This window comes from Neolamprologus brichardi, unplaced genomic scaffold, assembly GCF_056152115.1.
Source record: "Neolamprologus brichardi isolate AB-2024 unplaced genomic scaffold, ASM5615211v1 NODE_ptg000008l+_length_2720982_cov_1, whole genome shotgun sequence".
In the NCBI taxonomy this organism is placed as follows: Eukaryota; Metazoa; Chordata; class Actinopteri; order Cichliformes; family Cichlidae; genus Neolamprologus; species Neolamprologus brichardi.
In genome coordinates this window covers 318,890-340,591 of record NW_028270135.1, presented here as the reverse complement: position 1 = coordinate 340,591, position 21,702 = coordinate 318,890, and the positions used below count along the sequence as shown (strand labels likewise).

Here is a 21,702-nt window from a genome sequence, read left to right as displayed (position 1 = left end):
AAGTGCATAGGCATGAAGTGCTGTTTGAATGTGTGTGCGATTGAGTGGATTGATTGAGTTAATTAATAAGGTCACTTGGATCAAGATTTGAGTGAGAGTTGAATCCCCTGGGAAAGGATCTCAAGATTGTATTATAGATATCTGACAGCTAGTGTGGTAGGCCACCACAAATATTTCATCTTCAAAGACTGGAGAAAATAAAATAAAAAACTATATGCCTAACAGTAAAATCATGCTCACTCACCTAATTACTCTGGACCTTGTTAGTATTTATTCATCAATCTTTAATCTCACAGAAATTATTCAAGTAATAATACAGTCACTTTTATATTAACCCACAATGCAAAAATACACGAACAAAACATTCACCATTAAAAAATTGCTTGGATGGTTTTCCTTTACAAACACGTGGAGCCAGAAGAAGAAAACTGTCAAGCTTCAACCTAACCTGACACTCCAGTCCGCCTGGTGGCGCAATAGCGCGGCTGGCTGGTGCTAGGAATCGCAGAAGAAGAGCACCCACAGCAGCTAACTAAAACGGTCCTACCTTAACGGCAGGGATGTTACAGGTCACTTTGTTGTCAGTAACAATTTAACAACCAACCATACTGTAAGTCGTTTATAGGATTTTGTTTGCGGCGTAGCAGCAACTCATAGCAATGCTAACTTTATGTGCTAGCCTGGCTAGCAAACTGGAACCATGTTTTGTTGCCGTCATTGATTAGAAATCCCAAAGGAAACTACAGAGACATTATAATCTGTGGTTGTTCTGTTTTCAAATGTTTGTTAATATGTGTAGAAAAACATGATAGCACGGGATTCAAAGGAGTGAATACAAATTAGAGTTAGCTAACACCGTAGAAACGTTACGTATCTGTTTCTGTTGATTTCCTTCTGACGAACTGAAGTTACTCTGATTTAGTCCCTGCTGAGCTGTACCAGGCTGCTGCCAGATCCAGTGTAACAAACTATGGGAGTACTTTGATAAAGGAAATGCAGATGGACCGACTGAAAAGGCCGTGATTACATGCGGATCTCTGGACCAGCAGCGTCAGCAATGTCTGCAATCCCCCTTCTGCGATGCACCATCAGGTAAAACTGTCCCAACACGTACGATCACTAGATGACGTGCGGGCTGGAGTGTAATGACCGTTTAAAACTGATTTTTTAAAAGTCTAATATGTGCATTTTGAAGGCATATTAAGAAAAGTATCAAAATGACTGAGTTTGATTTTTGCTTTATCAACAATGGACAGAAAATGTGACAGAATCTTTACTTTGATGTGTTCCGACGGTACAACATGGGTCGCAGGTTACGATCGTCTCATAACCTGCACTCCAAAGACATCAGGCTGCTAAAGGCTTTTTGGGTTTCATTTTCCTTTGTTGGGATCATCTGTAATAACTTACATTTAATGCAGTCTTTAATATAATTCAGTGCAAACATTTTGACATTAAAAGTAGGTTCTAAAATTTTATCTTGAAATTATTAGCTTGCAAAGTCACATGATCATCCCGTTCACTTCCGTTTAAATATTTCATAAATCAATGAAATTTGTAAATCAACGTTATTTTTCCAAACCTTTGTGATTATTTTACATCTTGTTTAACAGCTGTAGGTCAAAGGTCTCTCTCTTAGTTTCCATCTGTCCATCGATTGGGGGGGGGGCTACCCCAGCTACCATAGGGTGAGAGGCAGGGTAACACTGGACTGATCGTCAGTCAGATACTACAGCCATGGCTTTTGTAACTCCATACTGCTTGTTGTTTTCCACAGAGAATGATACATGTCATTTTGGCCACAGAAAAGTTCCCCTTTGCCTCGTTCCATTCTGTTTTGGTTTTTGCTTTAGCCCAAACATGACAGTGGTGTTTCTGCTTTGTATGATAGAGTTTTATCCTGCAGTCCTGGATAGCACAGCAAACGTTTTTCACAGTCAGTGAATTCATGCAACAGGCTTAAGGGCAGTTAAAGACTCTACAATGTCAGATAACTCAAAGTGCTTTCATTATTATTTTTTATTATCATTATATTAGCGTCTCAAAAGCCGGCTAAAATGAGAAGTTCACAGTTGGGACTAAAGCAGCTGATATTAATTTGCAAGTTGCAGAGCTGCTTTCTGATCACTGATAGAGTTCAGCTGCTGTCTCTACTTCCCATGCACGTGTTCAGTACTTCCCCCTGTGTCATTCTCTGATTACACATGTACCCTGTAAGAACGCATTGTTGACAAACAGCGCACTCAAAATACATTTTTTTATTTATATAAAGGTGAGAATATCATACTGATGTGTCACATAGAGAAGCTGGATGGGGGGTGCGAGCAGTGATGGTGACTGCTACACAGTCTGGACACAGACACACACAATGATGGTCACATGGTCATCTCTGGTCTCTACAGGTCGAGTAGCGCCCCCCAGCATTCCCCAGCTGACTATCCCCCAGTAACATTACTGGGGGATAGTCAGCTGGAATTCTGACAGTTCATTTGTTTTGTTTTCTTTTAATATCATTTAAACTCTTTTGCTGTCAGTGCATTAGCGATCTGTCCGACTCCATGCCATTACTGTTGGATCTCTGTCTGTTGTGATTTTGTGTGACTCTGGGTGGGTCTGTCCTTTGTTAAAGACATTACTCTCTTACCCTTAGTTTGCTGTGGCAGAGAGCTATCGTGTGAAGCAGGGCTTCAACAAGACATAAATATACCAGTCAAATGCAACACTGCTATAAAAAGAGCAACGCTTCATTTTGTCGCATGTCAAAGTGGAATGAATGTGATTGGTTGAACAGCTGTTCATGCTGTGTTATCTGTACTTCCATCAGTGCAAAAGACTCAGCAGCAGATTAGAATGAAGTATAATAACATTAATACATGTAATAAATCACCAGATTAATACACTCATGTTCCCGTGACAATGCGGCGCACTGTTTGCTCTTCATTCAGTGACTTCAGTACAGCAGGCTGCTGCTCATAAAACATGTTCCCATCATATAAACATTTATTCTCTCAGCTGAGACTCGCTGCTGTTTAAATGTTTGAGAGTAAACGTTGGATATGAAAACATCAAACATGGGCTCAGTCTGTGTTTGATGTGAGGTCAGCAGTTACAGTGTCTGTGTCCTGTTTCAGGACCATAAATGTACAATTGTTTTTAGCCAACATGAGAAATATAAAGTTGTGACTTTGTTACTGATGCCGAGCAGGGAAACAAAGACTTTAGAGGCAGACGCGTTATTTTCATCATCAGCATGTTTCTGTTTGTTTCACAGTTTTTCAGCAGTGCTGGAAAACTGACCGCACGGCTGATAAATGTCTGTCGTTTAGCTTCAAAGAGACATGAGGGGTACTTCCCAAAGTCTCACCTGCGTCGGTCTTGCTGCACAGTGTCCGTGGTTACCATGGTTACTGGATAAGCTGCTGATAAATTAAACAGCTGTCACTGTGTTTGTTTTCATTACAACTGTCTGACTCGGTTAACTGAAGTAAACTTGGATAACTTCTAGTTTAGGACTTTCCAAGGACAAACGAGAGAACTGTTCACCACTACACTGAAATAAATAGACTATTACTAAAATACACGTGCTATCTCATAAACTATGATATAAATCTGGAGGTGCTATTAACATGTGTAGTTATAAAGGACAACTTCCTGCCTTTAGTCTTATTGATGAGCAGCATTAGTTTTCTTCTAATGTGCAGAAGTCTGCATCATGTGTTTCATAGTTTCTAACAAGCCTTTAAAGTTACACGTAACGTGACTGAAACACCAACATCTGCTTACTGAACAAAAACCCCACACAAGTCAGATGTTAATGTGATTGTATTTTTATTTTAGTAAACTCTAAAAACACAAAAATTGTAACAGACAGCTGGTGCTTAGAATACGGTTGATTAAATATAAATATTATTAACACAGGAGAATTCACCTGTTAGCCCGAATGTTTAACTGACTTACTTTATAAGTGAGCGTGTGGAGGAGAGCCTGATTGTGTCAGATGACAGGTGGTTCACCGGACCGACGAGCTGGACTCAGAAACTGATGGAGAAGCATGGAAACTTCAGAGAGATGCCACACTTTTTGGAGACCTTTTTTCCCCCCTCATGTCATCTCACTTACTGGATTCCCTCATTTTAGAAGTGAGGAAATGTGAAGCCCAAATGTAAATGAAGAAGACTGTAATGTGGAGGTGGGGGGTTCCCTCTTGCGGACATGCTGATAGATGTCAGGATTTTTGATCATGTTTTGAATCACAGTTATGTTTGTGGTGTGATGTGTAGTAAGCTGCTAGGTTGTAAATTAGAATAGTGCTGAATGCATTTTGTGAACATTTACTTTGCCGGCTGATTGCGTGCCTCGGTGCAGCCGGTCTGTCAAGGAAAAGTTGTAGTGTTGGACTCCAGATTGTTGGTCCCGTGATTCGAAAAGGCTCTTTTCCACACAGTCCTCATTCAAATATTGCAGCTAACAGGGTGATTTTCCCGCCTCAGTGCAGCTAGCCAAACAGTAAGTAAGTTTTACACTGGTGGATTTTTAACTTGGTGTCTCAAATATTACATTTTAGTTCAAATTCAAGGTATTTATTTCTATGTCATGTTACTTTAGTACCTGTGTGACCGTCTCACAGACAATATTAATATACTGTGACCACTAAAACTCTCTGAAAACTTTAGTTATTTATATTTAAGGGCAGTATCCCAGAGTGACAGCTAAAAATAAACTAAAAAGACGCGATCCTTGTGTAGGTTTGTGGTCTAAGGAGCCTGGAAAGAATAACATCTGGACTACTTTAAGTGTCCTTGAAGACGTTTAGTCCCACATTTGTCCTCAAAAGGGTTGTGGACCACCTATTGGCTGTTACGCTGGGAAAATTGTGCAATATAATCTTCTTAAGATGTTAAAGATATCAGAGCATTGAACAGGCTGGTGTTTTGTGAAGAGGCTCTAACAGGAGCGAGATGATAGAGACACATGACGTCCTTATAGAACACAGTTGAACTTTATGAATGGACAGCTTTTCACAGGTCTTTGGACTTTTTATTTAAAGGGACTGCAAAGTTTTTTACTGAAACTGACACAATCCCACTTTGATTTGACTCAGAGTACAGACAGTGGACTCTGGTGTCAGCAGAACCACCTGCTGATCAATGCCGTGAAAACCAAGGAGTTGGTGGTGGATTTCCGGAGACGCAGACCCACCACACTGACACCGGTGAACATCCAGGGAGTGGACATTGAGATAGTGGGCTCTTATAGGTACCTGGGTGTTCACCTGACTAATAAACTGGACTGGAACCACAACACTGATGCTCTTTACAGGAAGGGTCAGAGCAGACTCTACCTGCTGAGGCGGCTCAGGTAATTTGGAGTCCAGGGAGCGCTTTTAAAGACCTTCTATGACTCTGTGGAGGCATCCGTCATTTTTTACAGTGTTGTATGTTGGAGCAGCAGTTTATCGGCAGCTGAGAGGAAGAGGTTGGATAAACTCATCAGGAAGGCCAGCTCTGTTCTGGGATGTACCCTGGACCCAGTGCAGGTGGACATCTCATAACATCTCTGATGGACAGAGTCTCCCACCCCATGCATGTAAATGTGGCTGCAGAGCTGCTTCAGTGACAGACTGCTGCGTCCTCGATGCATGAAGGAGCGTTTCCGCAGGTCCTTCCTCCCTGCAGCTGTCAGACTGCACAATCTGAACTGCTCCCAACAAACATAGATGTTTACATCTGTGCTGTAACCTTCATTATTTTATCAACTGATTCACACTACAACATGGGTTTGCCTCTTATCTGTATCCATCCATTTTCTTCCACTTATCCGGGGCCGGGTTGCGGGGGCAGCAGCCCAAGCAGAGAAGCCCAGACCTCCCTCTCCCCAGCCACCTCCTCCAGCTTATCCGGGGGAACACCAAGGGGAACACCAAGGCGTTCCCAGGCCAGCTGAGAGATATAATCTCTCCAGCGTGTCCTGGGTCTGCCCCGGGGCCTCCTCCCGGTGGGACATGCCTGGAACACCTCACCCAGGAGGCGCCCAGGGGGCATCCTTGTCAGATGCCCGAACCACCTCAACTGGCTCCTTTCGATGTGGAGCAGCAGCGGCTCTACTCTGAGCCTGTCCCGAATGGCCGAACTTCTCACCCTATCTCTAAGGGAGAGGCCAGCCACCCTTCGGAGGAAGCTCATTTCCGCCACTTGTATTTGCGATCTCGTTCTTTCGGTCACTACCCACAGCTCGTGGCCATAGGTGTGGGTAGGGGCGTAGATCGACCGGTAAATTGAGAGCTTCGCTTTTACACTCAGCTCTCTCTTCACCACAACAGACCGGTGCAGCGTCTGCATTACTGCAGCCGCACCAATCCGTCTGTCGATCTCCCGCTCCCTTCTCCCATCACTCGTGAACAAGACCCCGAGATACTTGAACTCCTGCACTCGAGGCAGGAACTTGTTCCTGACCCGGAGTGGGCACTCCACCCTTTTCCGGCTGAGGACCATGGCCTCAGATTTGGAGGTGCTGATTCTCATTCCCACCGCTTCACACTCGGCTGCGAACCGTTCCAAGGCAAGCTGGAGGCCCTCACCCGATGAAGCCAACAGAACCACATCATCTGCAAAAAGCAGAGATGAGATCCTGAGACTATCCAAGTGAAAGCCTTCTGTCACTTGGCTGCGCCTAGAAATTCTGTCCATAAAAATTATGAACACCCCCACAGGACCCCCCGAGGGACACGGTCGAATGCCTTCTCCAAGTCCACAAAACGCATGTAGACTGGTTTGGCAAACTCCCATGCACCCTCAAGTATCCTCGAGAGGATAAAGAGCTGGTCCAGTGATCCACGACCAGGACGAAAACCGCATTGTTCCTCCTGTATCTGAGGTTCAACTAACGGACGGATTCTCCTCTCCAGCAACCTGGCATAGACTTTCCCAGGGAGGATGAGGAGTGTGATTCCCCTGTAGTTGTGGAACACACCCTCCGGTCCCCTTCTTAAAGATGGGGACCACCACCCCGGTCTGCCAGTCCAGGGGTATTGCCCCTGATCTCCACGCAACATTGTAGAGACGTGTCAACCAGGACAGCCCTACAACATCCAGAGCCTTCAGGAACTCAGGGCGAACCTTGTCCACCCCAGGGGCTCTGCCACCAAGGAGTTGTTTAATTGCCTCAGTGACCTCGCCCCCAGAGATTGGCGGGTCATCTCCTTCGTCCCCAGACTCTGCTTCCTCCACGAAAGACGTGCCAGTGGGATTGAGGAGGTCCTCGAAGTATTCCTTCCACCGCCCGACTCCACCCGCACTATACACAGTGCAGGTAGAGCACCGCTTTCCCCTCCTGAGACGCCTGACGGTTTGCCAGAATCTCTTCGAGGCAGTCCGAAAGTCTTTTTCCATGGCCTCTCCAAACTCCTCCCACACCCGAGTTTTTGCTTCAGCCACTGGCCGAGCCACATTCCGCTTGGCCTGTCGGTACCTGTCAGCTGCCTCCGGAGTCCCACAGGCTAACAAAGCCAGATAGGACTCCTTCTTCAGCCTGGTGGCTCCCTTCACCTCTGGTGTCCACCATTTGGTTCGGGGATTACCACCACGACAGGCACCAACCACCTTGCGTCCGCAGCTCAGTGCAGCAGCTTCGGCAATGGAGATACTGAACATGGTCCACTCGGACAAATGCCCCCAGTCTCCCTCGGAATGCCGTTGAAGCTCTGCTGGAGGTGTGAGTTGAAGATCTCGCAGACCGGGCCTCTGCTAGACGTTCCCAGCACACCCTCACTGTACATTTGGGCGCGTCAGGTCTGTCCAGTGTCCTCCCTCGCCACCTGATCCAAATCGCCACCAACTCATATTTAATTTTATTTAATTCAATAACGGTACAGTACTCTGTTTTTGGTAACTATTGTCCATGATGTAAATATGTAAGAAAATGTTTCTGTTCGGTGTCCTGTTTGTTTGTATATGTGTTTTTATTGCTGCTGTTACAACCAAATTTCCCCTTGTGAGACAATTAAAGGATTATTCTATTCTATTCTACTCTGATTAAAACAATTCTTAACTAAATATATTCTGGATAAAACAAAAGTATTACCAAAGTTGTCTGTGGTTCCCTTTATTTTCCCGTCCTCCCCTATCACATCCTGTCCTGCTGGATAAACATCAGTGAGTCTTTGTGTGACTCGCTGTATGCAGCTGTTAAAGTTTGTGTTGGAGATACTCATTTCCTGTATTTGCAGAGGTATCTAGAAATAGTTTTAAACGTTCCCACCAGTCCCAGTCTGTTCTCGTCCTATTCTTCATCTCCCAGCTGATGCTGGCTCCTCTTCCTCCTCCTCTTCTTCACACACTGCTGAATTTGTCCTGGTGTGTCATTATGGCTGTGGATTTCTCAGTCTCTGCTGACTCTGGACACTTTGAAAAAGAAATCAGCCATGGCAGATAATAACAATATCAGAAAACTCTGAGTTTTTTCTTGTGTGCACGGTGAAAGTGGACGACAGTATATACTCAGTTTGAACAAAAAGCCCATTGTTGCAGGCAGCTGGAGTTATGCCTATGTCAGCTTTGGAGAGCAGGGTTCAATGATGTAAAATAGTCTCATTTCTGTAATGTCTGTCCCTTTCTCTGCAGGCTGCAGTGGAAGCATTTTGCCACACATGCTGTGCAACAGAGAGCTCTGTCAGGGGCAGAGGCTGTAAATGCTCTCAGGCCCTTTTATTTTGCAGTCCACCCAGACTTCTTCGGTAAATATCCTAAAGAACGGGTAGGTCTCATATCTGTCATGACATAAATCCAAATATGTGTTATTGGAAACATGTGATTGTAAAGTAACAGTTCGAAAACTTACTGTCAGGTTTACATTTGTGTGACGCCTTATAGGCACAACAAAGAAGAGGCAATCCATAGTGTACAGAATACTTATCTATGTGCTCTGGGATCCGTATACAATATAAAGTAATATGATGTGATATAAAATAATATTTAATGATAATAATCTGTGCACACATTGTGTCAGACGTTTGTTGGGATGAGCTGCCATGATGTAAGCTCTGGTACCTCTGTGTTACAGGAGGTGAATGAAAACTCGCTAAAGAGGCTGAATGGCTATCTGGAGAACTTGCAGAAGCCCGGCTCACGTTCAGTTCAACCCATGAAGCTCACCTTTTATATAAGGAACACAAAGTACAGCAGTAAGGTGCAGCCAGAACTCATCAGCTCAGGTGCATTTCTTTTAAAATGCTCAAAGCACCAGTGAGGTTTTTTGGGGGGGTTTTAACATAAAATCGCTCCTGTTTGCTTCTCAGGCTTCCGCTCCGTAAGTTTTACTTTGCACACAAATGATGTTTTGAGCACAGTGATGGATGTTTTGACGAGCTGCAGCCTGCCTGTGGAGCACATGAAGGGACTAACGGCGAGTAAAGCAGCAAGTAAAAGTCCCACTGAGACGGGGGAGCCTTTCTACAGAACCATCAAATGGGATAAAAGCTATTACACCTTCACTGGCTTCAAAGACCCCGAGCAGGAGCTGCAGCAGGCCCAGAGAGCCGAGCCTACGCTCAGGTAGTGGTTGCCTCATCTCAACTGTAGGAAAGTGTTTAAACCGTCTAAACTCAAACACTGCTGTGATCAGTCACGGAGACACAGTGCTGTGTTTGCTGTGGATTTTATTTCTGTTTAGTAAATAGCAATAGGGCATGCTAATGTGTGCATACATGGTCACTTATATTTAAATGTAATAATGTGAAAGTACTTTATTTATAGTTCACACAGTTCTAGAGAGGGAGACGTCAGAATTAGGGATGCAACGATACCAATTTTTTCAAACCGATACGATACCGATACTTGGATCTGAGTACTTGCCGATACAGAGTAAAAAAAACGATACTTCTACCACACACACACACACACACACACACACAAATACAATGAATTGGAAGACAGGTTTTATTATATTCCCTGCCGATAAAAAAATAAAATCTTAATAAAAATGACCACAAAAAAATTTCAAGTGAAAAATAAGCGCTTCTGTTAAATTATTGCAGAGTCTTCACATTGTAATTTTACAAAATATCACTGAACTATTGGCACTGTCTCGAGCTTTCAGAATAATAAACAAACACTTCTGTTTGGAATAAAATAAATACAAATTAGGTTTGAGAATAAAATAAACTTTTAAATTATTGCAGAGTGTCTATATTGTAAACAAACAAACAAAATAATTATTATAAAATAAATAATAAATAAAATAATAATTGTCCCCCTAGTGGCCAATCTAAAAAAACTACAACAGAAATGACAAGCCACCCTCTGATTAATGAAATAAGTTGGTATCGGTTAACTTTTATGAGTATGAGTACACACACATTTTACAGTATCGGCCCGATACCCGATACCAGTATCGGTATCGGTGCATCCCTAGTCAGAATAATGTGACATATATAACAACATCAATACGTCTTGCAAAGATGGTGATGACAGATTTTCATAAGTCATTTAATGACTTGTACATGATTTAAAGGGAAAATCCCTTTTTTCCAGTGTGTGGTTGAGAAACAACGAGCCTGAAGCCTCAAAGAAACACAATGCGAGTCTTCCTCGGAGAGAAGAACTGAAGAGACTGAAGAGGGAGCTGTGTCGCAGATTTAACCTGACCGATATCAGGTACAGCCGTCTTTGCTGTTTCAGCGGTTGCCCTGTCTGCTGTTCCTGAGGGCACAGAGGTCTTTATTCTGTGCACTGAACTGTAAGAAACTGTACATGTTACTGTTACTGAATGATGAGATCAGCTGTGTGGTGCAGATGGCAGCGCAGCTGGGGAGTCTCCCACAGGTACTGTCAGCTTCAAAGTCTGAGCCGCCTGTCTCACCAGAACCCCGAGGCTCTGATCAACCTGCAAGGTAAATAATCTCACTGAGAGATTACAAGCAAGCTGTGTTCATTAGTAATACACACAGTAGCACAGATCTCTGAACTGTTGTCTGTCAGGTAAAAAGGTTCATGGCCACCGTCAGTCCTGTGTCACGTGCCTGTTATGTGTGATACAGTCCTTCACTGCAACACAGTCGATTTTTAATTAAGCCGTCAAAATGTGACTGAAATGGAGACTTTCAGCTTCACTTCAAGGGTTTAATAAAAGCACTGCATTCATTGTTGTAGGAATACCAGCCATCGTTATCTGCAGCACCTCCTGAAGCTCAAAAGTAATTGGACAAACTTACATAAGTATGATAAGGTTTCAGTACTTGGATAAAACATGATTTCCTCTGTTTTCTTCTTTGAGATGCCTCAGGGCTCAGATAACAAAGACAATACTTAACACCATTTTAAATACCATGGAGGAAATAGATTAAGAGGCTTATTTTATTTTTTCAAAGATTTAAACAGGACAAAAAATAACCTTGATAGCTAAACTAGTTTTAAGTTTTCTGATGTGCAAAAAATACAGCAACAAAACAGCAAAGTCTGCAAAAGACAACCGATTTAACATGTTCTTATGTAGTGCAAAAAACCCCAAATACAACAGTGTTTAGGCTGAGTACTGATGACTTGGTACCATTGTTTCTGTTGTTGCTGTGTATTTTTCTCCTTTTTATTTTTTTCTCTGTGGTGTTTTCAAATGTACCGTAGATTTCATTTATAAAGGTAACACACTGTGATCAAGGATCATATCACTGTGAATTAAATCTCAGTATCATCTTCTTTAAATACACAGACACACATACAATGATCAGGCGTAACATTTATGACCGTCTGCTAACAGCCCATTGAGGCCGGCGTGTGTGTGACCAACATGTTAGCAACAGATGCTTTAAGTACTGTAAATTGTGAAGTCGGGCCTTGATGTATCAGACTTTTGTGTAGCACAGATGCTCGACTGGAACGAGCCCTGCTGAGCTGGAGGCCGAGTCAGTACCTCAAGCGTATTGTAGCGCTCACAGCTTCTGTTCCAGGAAAGGGTGCACATGGTCTGCAGCAGTGATTAGGGTAGGGGATAAATGCCAAAGTAACAGCCACATGGATGGCGAAACAAAAGGTTTCCCAGTACAGTAGCATCACACTGCCTCCACTGGCTTTTTCCCATAGTGCATTCTGGTACCAGGTGTTCTCCAGGTAAACAATGCACCTGACTATCCACATGGTCTCAAAGTTTGGACACACCTCCTCATTTAATTGTTTTTCTTTATTTCTGGTACTTTCTAGATTGTAGACACATGATGAAAACATCAGATATATGAAATAAGATGTGTGGATTTACCTTATGTCTTCACATAATAAATATATATATATATATATATATATATATATATTAGGGGTGCAACGATACACAAAATTCACGGTTCGGTTCGATATTTTTTCAATACAAAAAAATGTTCATGCCTTTTTAATTTGTCATTTATTAAAATTATAAATATATATTTTAACTCAAAAGTACAGTTTTTAAATTTAATGTTGCTGAAACAACAAAGTAATAAAAAATAATCTGATGTAGAAATCCCTCATCTTTGGAAAAGAGAGTTTATTACAGAGAAATGTCTCTTTCCAAAATAAAAGCTCTACTATACGCTTCTTCTGGGCTATATTCTCAGCAGCATATTAAACATATCAGGTCCCCATAAGGAGAATCATGTGCTAACGGCTGTCTAAATGACTCGGGTAAAGTTTGTAGCATGCGTGCTTGTTGTTTTTGTCTGCTTCCACTTGTCTTTGCACTAGGATGATGTCGGCGTAAATGTGCAGTCATATTCGTTGTGTTCCCACTAGTGCTGTCAGCGTTAATCTGAAATGACGTTAATGCCACAACACGGCAAATCTCCGTTAACGAGCTACCGCGGATTGCCCCGTGCGTGGGGCTGGACGGCAACACGTTAACGAGCTAACTGCGCTAACGAGCTAACTGCGCTAACACACTAGTTCCCACAAATTGAGCATTGCGTGTCTCATCCAACATACTGTTTTACTTTAGTCCATGACACGCTTACCTTCAGGGTCATACGTCACATGAAGACCAAAATAGTTCCAAACACCAGATCTGAATGAGGGTGGGGGAGGTTCAATTTTCCATGTTGCAACGAGCTTAGCTTCTGTCTAGCTAGCTTGTGCTGCGCTCAGTGAATCTGCATTCGACTACTCCGCCTAGGCTGCACTGTCGAGCGCAGATCCACTGAGCGCTCAACACAGACAGCACAGTCAGAAGGAAAGTTGATAAAATAAATTAAATAAATTTGTATTGTTCATACATATGCGTACTGAACCGAAAGCACTGTATCGAACGGTTCAATATCGATACGAGTATCGTTGCACCCCTAATAAATATGTATATATATGTGTATGTTATATATATATATATATATATATATATATATATATATATATATATATATATATATATATATATATATATATATCTTACATCTTAGATTACTGTAAGTAGCTACACTTTGCTTTGCAAACCCTCGGCCTTCTCTCGATGAGCTTCATGACCAAATTTATGCACCTGCCTAATTTAGTTTCAGTAATATTGCACACTTTCTGTAAATCCTATAAACTTCATTTCACTTCTTAAATGTCATTGTGTTCGTCTGCTATATGATATATTTACGTGAAATTGCTGATCCAAACAACCAATGATTTATGAAGAAAAATCATGAAAATTATCAGGGGTGCCCAAACTTTTGCATACCACCGTATACGTGTGAGGGGAGAGCAAGAACTTTGTGAGTCGCTGAGTCGGTTTTTATCTGAAAAGGCAACCCCACCCATATGGAAAAGAAACAGAAAAAACTTATAAAAGACTTGCATCAGATGTGGTACTTCATATAGTGAATCATAGAAGGCTGATATGATTTACTCATGAAAGTGGCCACTTTCTCATTACTTTCATATATTGTTTTAGGAAGTATCCAAAACATACAAGTTTCATTTATATCATTTTTAATGGATCTTATATCTGTTTTTACTCTTGTATGCTTTTCATACAAGTTTCACACAAGACAGATACAAACCTTTATAAGATTTATAGATCTTTTCCATGTGTGTAGCTAGCAACAATAAATGTTTTAGAAGCATCATGAGATTTCCTGTGGCGTTAACAGCCATGCCCATTGTTAAAGCGTTTAAGCTAGCTGCCACACATCATTGTACAGAGTCGATCAGACCCTTCATGAGTGACAGCTTACATGTGCTGATCCTGTTGGACCTGCTGGAGGGATCCTCTGCTGTGATTGGCTCTTATAATTTGGCTAGGTTGGTCAGACAGAGATGAGGTATAAACAGGAAGTGCAGTGTCCATTTACTTTTGAACCTTTGAAAGTGGGCGACCATAGATAAAAATTGCTGTAATTACAAAATATTTATATTAACCATTAATATTAAACCGTTACATAAACCAAGCCTTTAAATTGAAGCTGAAAGTCTACATTTACGTGATATTTTGATTTGATTTAAAGTATAATTTGGTTGTGTACAGAGGCAAAAGGACAACAACTGTGTAACTCTCCGTACATGTATGTAGTGCCGTGGAAATACCCTCAAAATCTTGAGATCCCTTAACCACAGGTAGAAAAAGCACAGCAGTGTTCTCCATGTTCTCTCTGGTCTCTAACAGGTTCAGTTGATTCTAGCTGTTGTGATGTACCCCACTGTTAGTGTCTCTGACCAAACAGACCCTGCAGGCTGTACAACAGCAGCCTGACTGTCCTTGGACCCATTGTTAGACCCTACGCTGGTGCACAACAGGCCTCGGCCTCAGTGGTGAGAGTACGACACCACGTGCAGGAACTCAGTGATGTCCTGGTCCACATCTAGGAGGAGATCCACAGGACATCTCATTAGGAGCAGGCCCTGACATTCAGGCATGCCTACACGAACATAAGGGGGCAAAATTGGACTAACCTTCCACCACATTGATTTTGAAGGTGTCTTTGAATTCAGCCTTCTGTAAGCAGCTCTCCTCGAAATCTGTGCACTTGGTAACTAACTGGGTTAAATGTAGTGGCTCTGAAAATTAGGCCCCAAGGATCTGTTAGTTTCTAAGAGTAGTAACCTATAAGAAGCCTTTGAGTGATGTTATAATAATATGCAGGTTTTTACTGTTTCACAAAATGAATGTCCACATTTTAAATGCGGGAAATTTTATTCAGCTGGACCAAAGCAAAAGCCAAAACAAGTAATAATACACAGAATCAAATGTCTTGATGCATGCGCAATCATCCAGGTAAGTAAATCCCAGAAGGTTGATTCTGTTCTTCTGGATGTTTCCAGTGGAAGAAACGTTTCATCATCATCATCAGCTGACTGCAGGTTTCCAACCTTATAAACATTTGTACAATGACTGAAACCAGCACCACTGAAGGAACAATGGGCTGGGAGGTCAGCTCCTTCATCATTAATATGCAGATTCTCATGACCATTGATCAACAGCCACTGATCAACAGCCATGAGTACCACAGAGAGTTGGGGAATGGCTGTTTATAAGGCGGAAACCTGCAGTCAGCTGAGACTGAAAGAGTCATCGAATGAAACGTTTCTCCCACTGAAAACATCCCGATGAACAGAGTCAAATACGTGAACTATCTAAACTACCTGCTGTGAGCTAAACGGGCACATCGAGGCCTGAAGTGGACTCTGTGTCACACTGATAGTAATCGTCTACCAGGAAAGCAACATCGCACTTTGCTCTCAGTTTTCTGAAAACTGAGAACAATTGAAACTTTAAAAGGACTTCATCACATTTTTGTTACATTTTCGTTACATTTTTGTTATACTTCATGCCTCATTCAGTTAATGCTGCTGTACTTCAGCAGTGTTTATCATTACCTCACTCACATGAACTTTGGACTGGAGATCATTCACATGAGCCAAATAAATTGAACACACAGTCATGACATTTAGTTTTGATTCCAACATGATCTCGTTTTAACTCACTACATTAGAACACTTTTCCTCACTTCTTCTTTTTATAACGCTGTTTGACCACCTCACCTAGATCTCAGGTGGCTGAACCACCTCGACAGGCTCCGTCTGCAGGAACAGCGACTCTCAGGCTACGTTCACTCTGCACGTCTTGATGCTCAATTCAGATTTTTTGATCAAATCAGATTTTTGTGTCTGCTCGTTCACACTACAAATAAAATGTGACAGCAAACGCGCTCTAGTGTGAACGCTCAAAGCGCCGCATGCGCAAAAGAAGACGTCACACACAACGCGCTCTGTTTAGACCCAGAGCAACAGCATTGTTTGACTGATGACCTTAATATAAAGACTTCAGACTTTACGTTTCCCAATTTCTGCTTTAAGTTATTTTGTTATTTACATAATAATGTAAATAACCTAATAATGATCCTTATTGCTGTTTTAGAGGAGCGCTGCTTCAAAGGATAGTTACAGATTTCTGTCAGAATCTGCAGATTATACAGAACAAAGAAAATGTTCACGTTTCTCCAACGTTGTCTTCCCAACAGTTTCACTGGATGGACAGGAAGCGTTCACGATGTCTTCTCCAGCGCTGATAATTGGCGTCTGTCTTGTGTCAGTGACGTAAAAGACGGATTTAATGCGACTTGACCATCAAACAGCAGTCGCTCAAAAACATCAGATATGTATCGGATTCAGCACCACATGCGAAAGTGACCCAGATCGGATTTGATGCGCTTTCGCCTGCAGTGTGAACGTAGCCTCTCCAACGAGTGAGCTCCTCCTCTGTCTGGAAGGCACAGCCCTGCCACTCTTCAAAGGAGACTCGTTTCTGACACTTATATCTTATATCAGCCTCGTTCTTTTAGAGCTTGTGACCGACGGCAGGAACTGTCTGTCAGTCTTGTGTTCCACTCGTCCCTAACTCGGGAACAAGTTCCCCAACCTGAAGGGGAACAATTCAGGGGTTTCTTGGCCGGGCACATCTAGGAATAGCGACACGGTTCCCTCCTCCTGTGGGCTCACCATCCACAGGAGGGCCGTAGGGGTTTGGTGCTTACTTGGACCTGGCCCTCCGGTCCACGGCCTCCAAAACTGGCTTGTGGTTTGTTAATCACTATATAACTTGTTTTAAAATGATACACACACACACACACACACACACCAAGGCCATCTTTGCCCGAACAGGCCACTCTGTACGACGTCTCAGTGAGGTCCTTTTTATCAGAATCATGTCATAGATGATATTTTCTTATTAGTTGTGATGGTCAAACTTATAACTGATTATATTCTGATCCGTTTCTAAGCTGTTAATCATGATTAACTTTTACCACAATCACATTTATATTATGATTCTGTGCTGAGCAAATACAACATAACCATAACGATGGGCTGGAGACACGTTTCTTATCTTTCACATCCTGATCTGTCGAATCATCCTCAAACTGCGTCACTCATTCAGCAGTAAGACTCTGATGAATATTTCTGGTCATTAGAGATGATTTACTGTATTAAAGAACATAAACTCTTGTTTTAGCGCAATTATTTCAATCAAACACTGTTTGACCAAACAAAGTCATGTCCTCCATCCAGCGTGAGGTTGTCACATCGACCTCTGATGTGTTTTCAGACAGTGATCATACCTTAGAGACCTGTTTCTGTGGAAAGAGTGGGTATCTCATCATTTTGGGAGCGTTGCCACTGCGTCCAAGTGTAGATGTGTAGACCAGTTTTAACGCCCTCCGTCTTCTTACCAGGACATACGGTTGTGTTCGCCGACCAGTCGGGGATGAATGCCTCTGGACACGTCATGCTGGGAACCATGGATGTTCACCATCAGTGGACTAAAGTAATGCAGCTGTGGCTCTCCTGCATGTATAGTCTCTGTGCTGCCTTTTGTTTCCTGACCCCTGCTGTGTGCCTCCAGCTTTTCGAGCAGCTGCCCGGCTATCGCAGCCTGCAGCAACAGACACACTGGCTGAAGGAGAGGATCAGCCTCCTCCTGGGTGGAACACAAGTGGTGCACATGGACAGACTGGGACCAGTTCAGCCCATAGCTGAGCACTACAGCTCCCTAAACACCTTCCACAAGCGTCTAATGTCCCACCACCTCCGTCTGCACCCCAGGAGTCTGCAGGGCCTCACCATGTTGCTGGAAAAGTACGAAACCCTTTTAACCACCGACCATCACGAGCACGTGCAGTTGACTTAATGTTTGCGTCTCTTCCAGTGACCGCTCCAGCCCCAGTCTTCACGAGATGGGACACTTCATTATTCCCATCAAATGTGATCTTCCTGCACTACAGGTCTTCCTTCAGAACCACGCCCCTGAAGCCCGACGGCGCATCCAACGCAAAAACCAGTGAGTGTGATGTAGTCTGTCTGTTTGCAGCTGTTTTTCTTTGGGAGGGGTGTTTTTATATTTTATATCATATTTAGTATTTTTCCTCTTACAAGATGCTAGCATGTTTGCAAAAACAATTTCAAAAACGTTGAAACGTTCACCACACCTACAACTGCCCAAGTTTAACTAGACTGTGTTGATTGAAATGACTAGTTTTTATTTTTAGTATATTCAGTCACTGTGTTTACTGTTAGAATTTGAGATCTTGTTGCTTAATCAATCAGAATCAGAATACTTTATTAACCCTTTAAAACCGATCAGAGCGGGCACTTTCCATTTTTATTTTTCCTGCAGTATATAAAAATTGGTGTATTTCAAAAATAAAACTATGAAGACACTCAAAATAAATTTCCTGTGGTGGGAAACTATTTTGTGCAACTTTTTTGTATTTACAGTTTTGAGGGATAAGCCTCTTAAATTTCTCTAACTAGAAATATATGTTAAAAAAACAAAAACGATTTTCAATTTTTTTGTAGTTTATTGCACTTTTTTGCAATTTATGTAATTACTATGAACTTAATGCAGACATATTATTAAAATTTAGGCTGTAATGGTTGTATTGATGTATAGCAACTTGAAATGCTCCCAAAAATGGCTCCACAGCATGTAAAAATATAAAGTAAGCTCTGGTGGACTTGGTTCTATGGTCGGTCTTAAAGGGTTAATCCCGACGGAAATTATGTGGGTACAGTTGCTCCAGTAAAGTAACAAAAACCAACTAGACTATTTATCAACACAATATGTTAAGATAAGAGGAACAGCACAATATATACACGTCACCAAGTAATAAATATCAAGAACATTAGAGCAGAAAAGAGTGTAAACAGGGTGTAACTACTGCAGTGTTCAGTGTGTTAGATGGAGGAGTTGTACGGGGAGCCACGGGCAGGAATGACTTCCTGTGTCGTTCAGTGGTGCATCATGGGTAATCTCAGTCTCTCACAGAGCGTGCTCGCTTGACTAGCCAGTACGTCATGCAGTGGGTGGGAGGTGTTGTCCATGATTGTCTTCAACATCCGCCTCTCTGACACCACCCTAAGAGAGTCCAGCTCCGCCCCCACAGCCTTGTGATCAGTTTATCGAGTCTGTTGGCATCTGCGACCCTCAGCCTGCTCCCCCAGCATGCAACAGCGTAGAGGATCGCACTGACCACAACAGACTCATAGAAAATCCTGATCATTGTCCGGCAGATGTTGAAGGACCTCAGCCGCCTCAGAAAATAGAGTCGACTCTGGCCCTTCCTGTAAAGTGCTGTGTGTTTTAATGCAGTCCAGTTTATTGTCTCTGTGCACTCTGAGGTATTTATAGTCCTCCACAGTGTCCACACTGACCCCCTGGATTGAAACAGGGGTCAAGTGTTTCCTTCCTTGGTCTTTGCCACGTTGAGCTGCAGATGATTCTGCTCACGTGACAAAGGAGTCGACCACAGCCCGGTGCTCTGTCCCATCATCCCTGCTGATGCATCCAACCACTGCAGACACCATCCAGGACACCAGAGGATGAATATGTGACGGCAGTGATCAGTCACAGTGCTGAAGCAGCTCTAGCAGAGTTTATTATAGGAACTCAACCATGGTTACACTAATACAAACGAATACAACAACATGAGGACAAAAGATACTCTTAGGCTACGTTCACACTGAAGGCGAAAGCGCATCAAATCCGACTTTTTTGACCCTCTGCGACCCATATCCGATCATGGTGTGACAGTGTGAACGGCACAAATCCGATGTTTTCAAATCCGATCTGGGTCACTTTCGTATGTGGTGCTGAATCCGATACATATCCGATGTTTCAGAAAGCTGCTGTTTGATGGTCATGTCGCTTTAAATCCGTCTTTTACGTCACCGACACAAGACAGACGCTAAATATCAGCGCCGGAGAAGACATCACGAACGCTTCCTGGCCATCCAGTGAAACTGTTGGGAAGACAACGTTGGAGAAACGTGAACATTTTATTTGTTCTGTATAATCTGCAGATTCTGACAGAAATCTGCAACTATCCTTTGAAGCAGCGCTCCTCTAAAACAGCAATAAGGATCATTATTAGGTTATTTACATTATTATGTAAATAACAAAATAACTTAAAGCAAAAATTGGGAAACGTGAAGTCTGAAGTCTTTATATTAAGACCATCAGTCAAACAATACTGTTGGTCTGGGTCTAAACAGAGCGCGTTGTGTGTGACGTCGTCTTTTGCGCATGCGGCCGCTTTGAGCGTTCACACTAGAGCGCGTTTGCTGTCACATTTTATTTGTAGCGTGAACGAGCAGACAAAAAAATCGGATTTGATCAAAAAATCTGAATTGAGCATCAAGACCTGCAGAGTGGACGCAGCCTGAGAGTTTTGATATCTGGTGCTGATTAAGAATCCTGTTCTGTATGTTGACTTCGTCACTCTCCTGTTTGTGTGCAGACTGCAGGCGGAGGAGGAGGCTGTGGTGAAGCTGTGTCTGGAGACTCTGTCTCTGAGGAGCTTGTCTAAGGAGCCCAGCGTCAGCCCTGCACAGATGATCCAATGCTGTGAGAGACTGTTGGAGCAGCGCCCCCCCCACATGCAAGGCCTCCAGATCTGTGTTTCTCACTTCTACTCTGTCATGCAAGATGGAGACCTGTGTGTCCCCTGGGACTGGAAGAGCTGACCTCCACATTTACACATTTTTGTCAGTCCATGTGTGACAACTACTTTTAGACATTGATGCTGTTCAGCAGAAAATAAGCACATGTACAGGACATCACACAGACGTTTTTCTGCAAATGCTTTCTCAAGGAAATGTTTAGAGAACTTTAAGAGCACAAGTGAAGGAAACCTGCACAGCCTGCAATGTTCACATGCGACCGGGCTGCACTTCAAAGTGATGTGAGACAAACGTACGACTTGTAGTGTAGACGTGGCTTAAGGCACAGAAGTTGTAACTATTTATTGCAATGAGTATGAAAAGTGATTTTTCACTTTGTAGAAATGTAAAGTCAGTTTCACAGGAGTCCAATAAAAACCTCTGTATGTGCTGCTACCCTGCTTTTAAGGTGCTGCTAATCCAACACGTCAGTCATCAGCAAGTGTGAAAGAAAAACCTCGTCTCTGTTTAAAAAACAAACGACAACAACAAAAACAACCAAATTTAGGTTTGTGAAATTGCATCTCGTCACACAGGACACACAAACCTGCAGGACACCGGCCCTCGAGGCCTATCTCCCCAGATGTGATGTGATTAGTAATCCCGGAGGATTCCCATGATGCACTGGGTGTTTCTTCTTAGACCTCTCTGCATCTCATGCAGTACTGTGTACATGTTCGTGTACCGGGTTAATGTCCAAACACACATTTTTCAAAATTAAACAACTTTTTGTTGTAGGTTTTGTCATTACATCTGCCACCACGGACGATAAGCTGAAGTT

General features: G+C 42.7%; 1 protein-coding gene across 6 annotated transcripts; it reads left to right on the top strand.

The window, feature by feature from the left end:
- The first annotated feature begins 477 nt into the window (after positions 1-477).
- tcaim (T cell activation inhibitor, mitochondrial) lies at positions 478-21,676 on the top strand. Of its 6 annotated transcripts, none has more exons than XM_087837174.1 (11): positions 478-569; positions 991-1,092; positions 8,619-8,751; positions 9,058-9,208; positions 9,293-9,548; positions 10,527-10,649; positions 10,788-10,885; positions 17,657-17,748; positions 17,827-18,059; positions 18,130-18,261; positions 20,720-21,672. In XM_087837174.1, exons 2-11 carry the CDS (start codon positions 1,028-1,030, stop codon positions 20,943-20,945), a joined length of 1,509 nt encoding a protein of 502 aa, XP_087693300.1. In that variant the 5' UTR covers positions 478-569; positions 991-1,027; the 3' UTR covers positions 20,946-21,672. The 6 variants fall into 6 exon arrangements, with proteins under 6 accessions (XP_087693300.1, XP_087693301.1, XP_087693299.1 ...); XM_087837175.1 differs by having other exon boundaries at positions 478-580; XM_087837173.1 differs by having other exon boundaries at positions 478-610.
- The last annotated feature ends 26 nt before the right edge of the window (positions 21,677-21,702 follow it).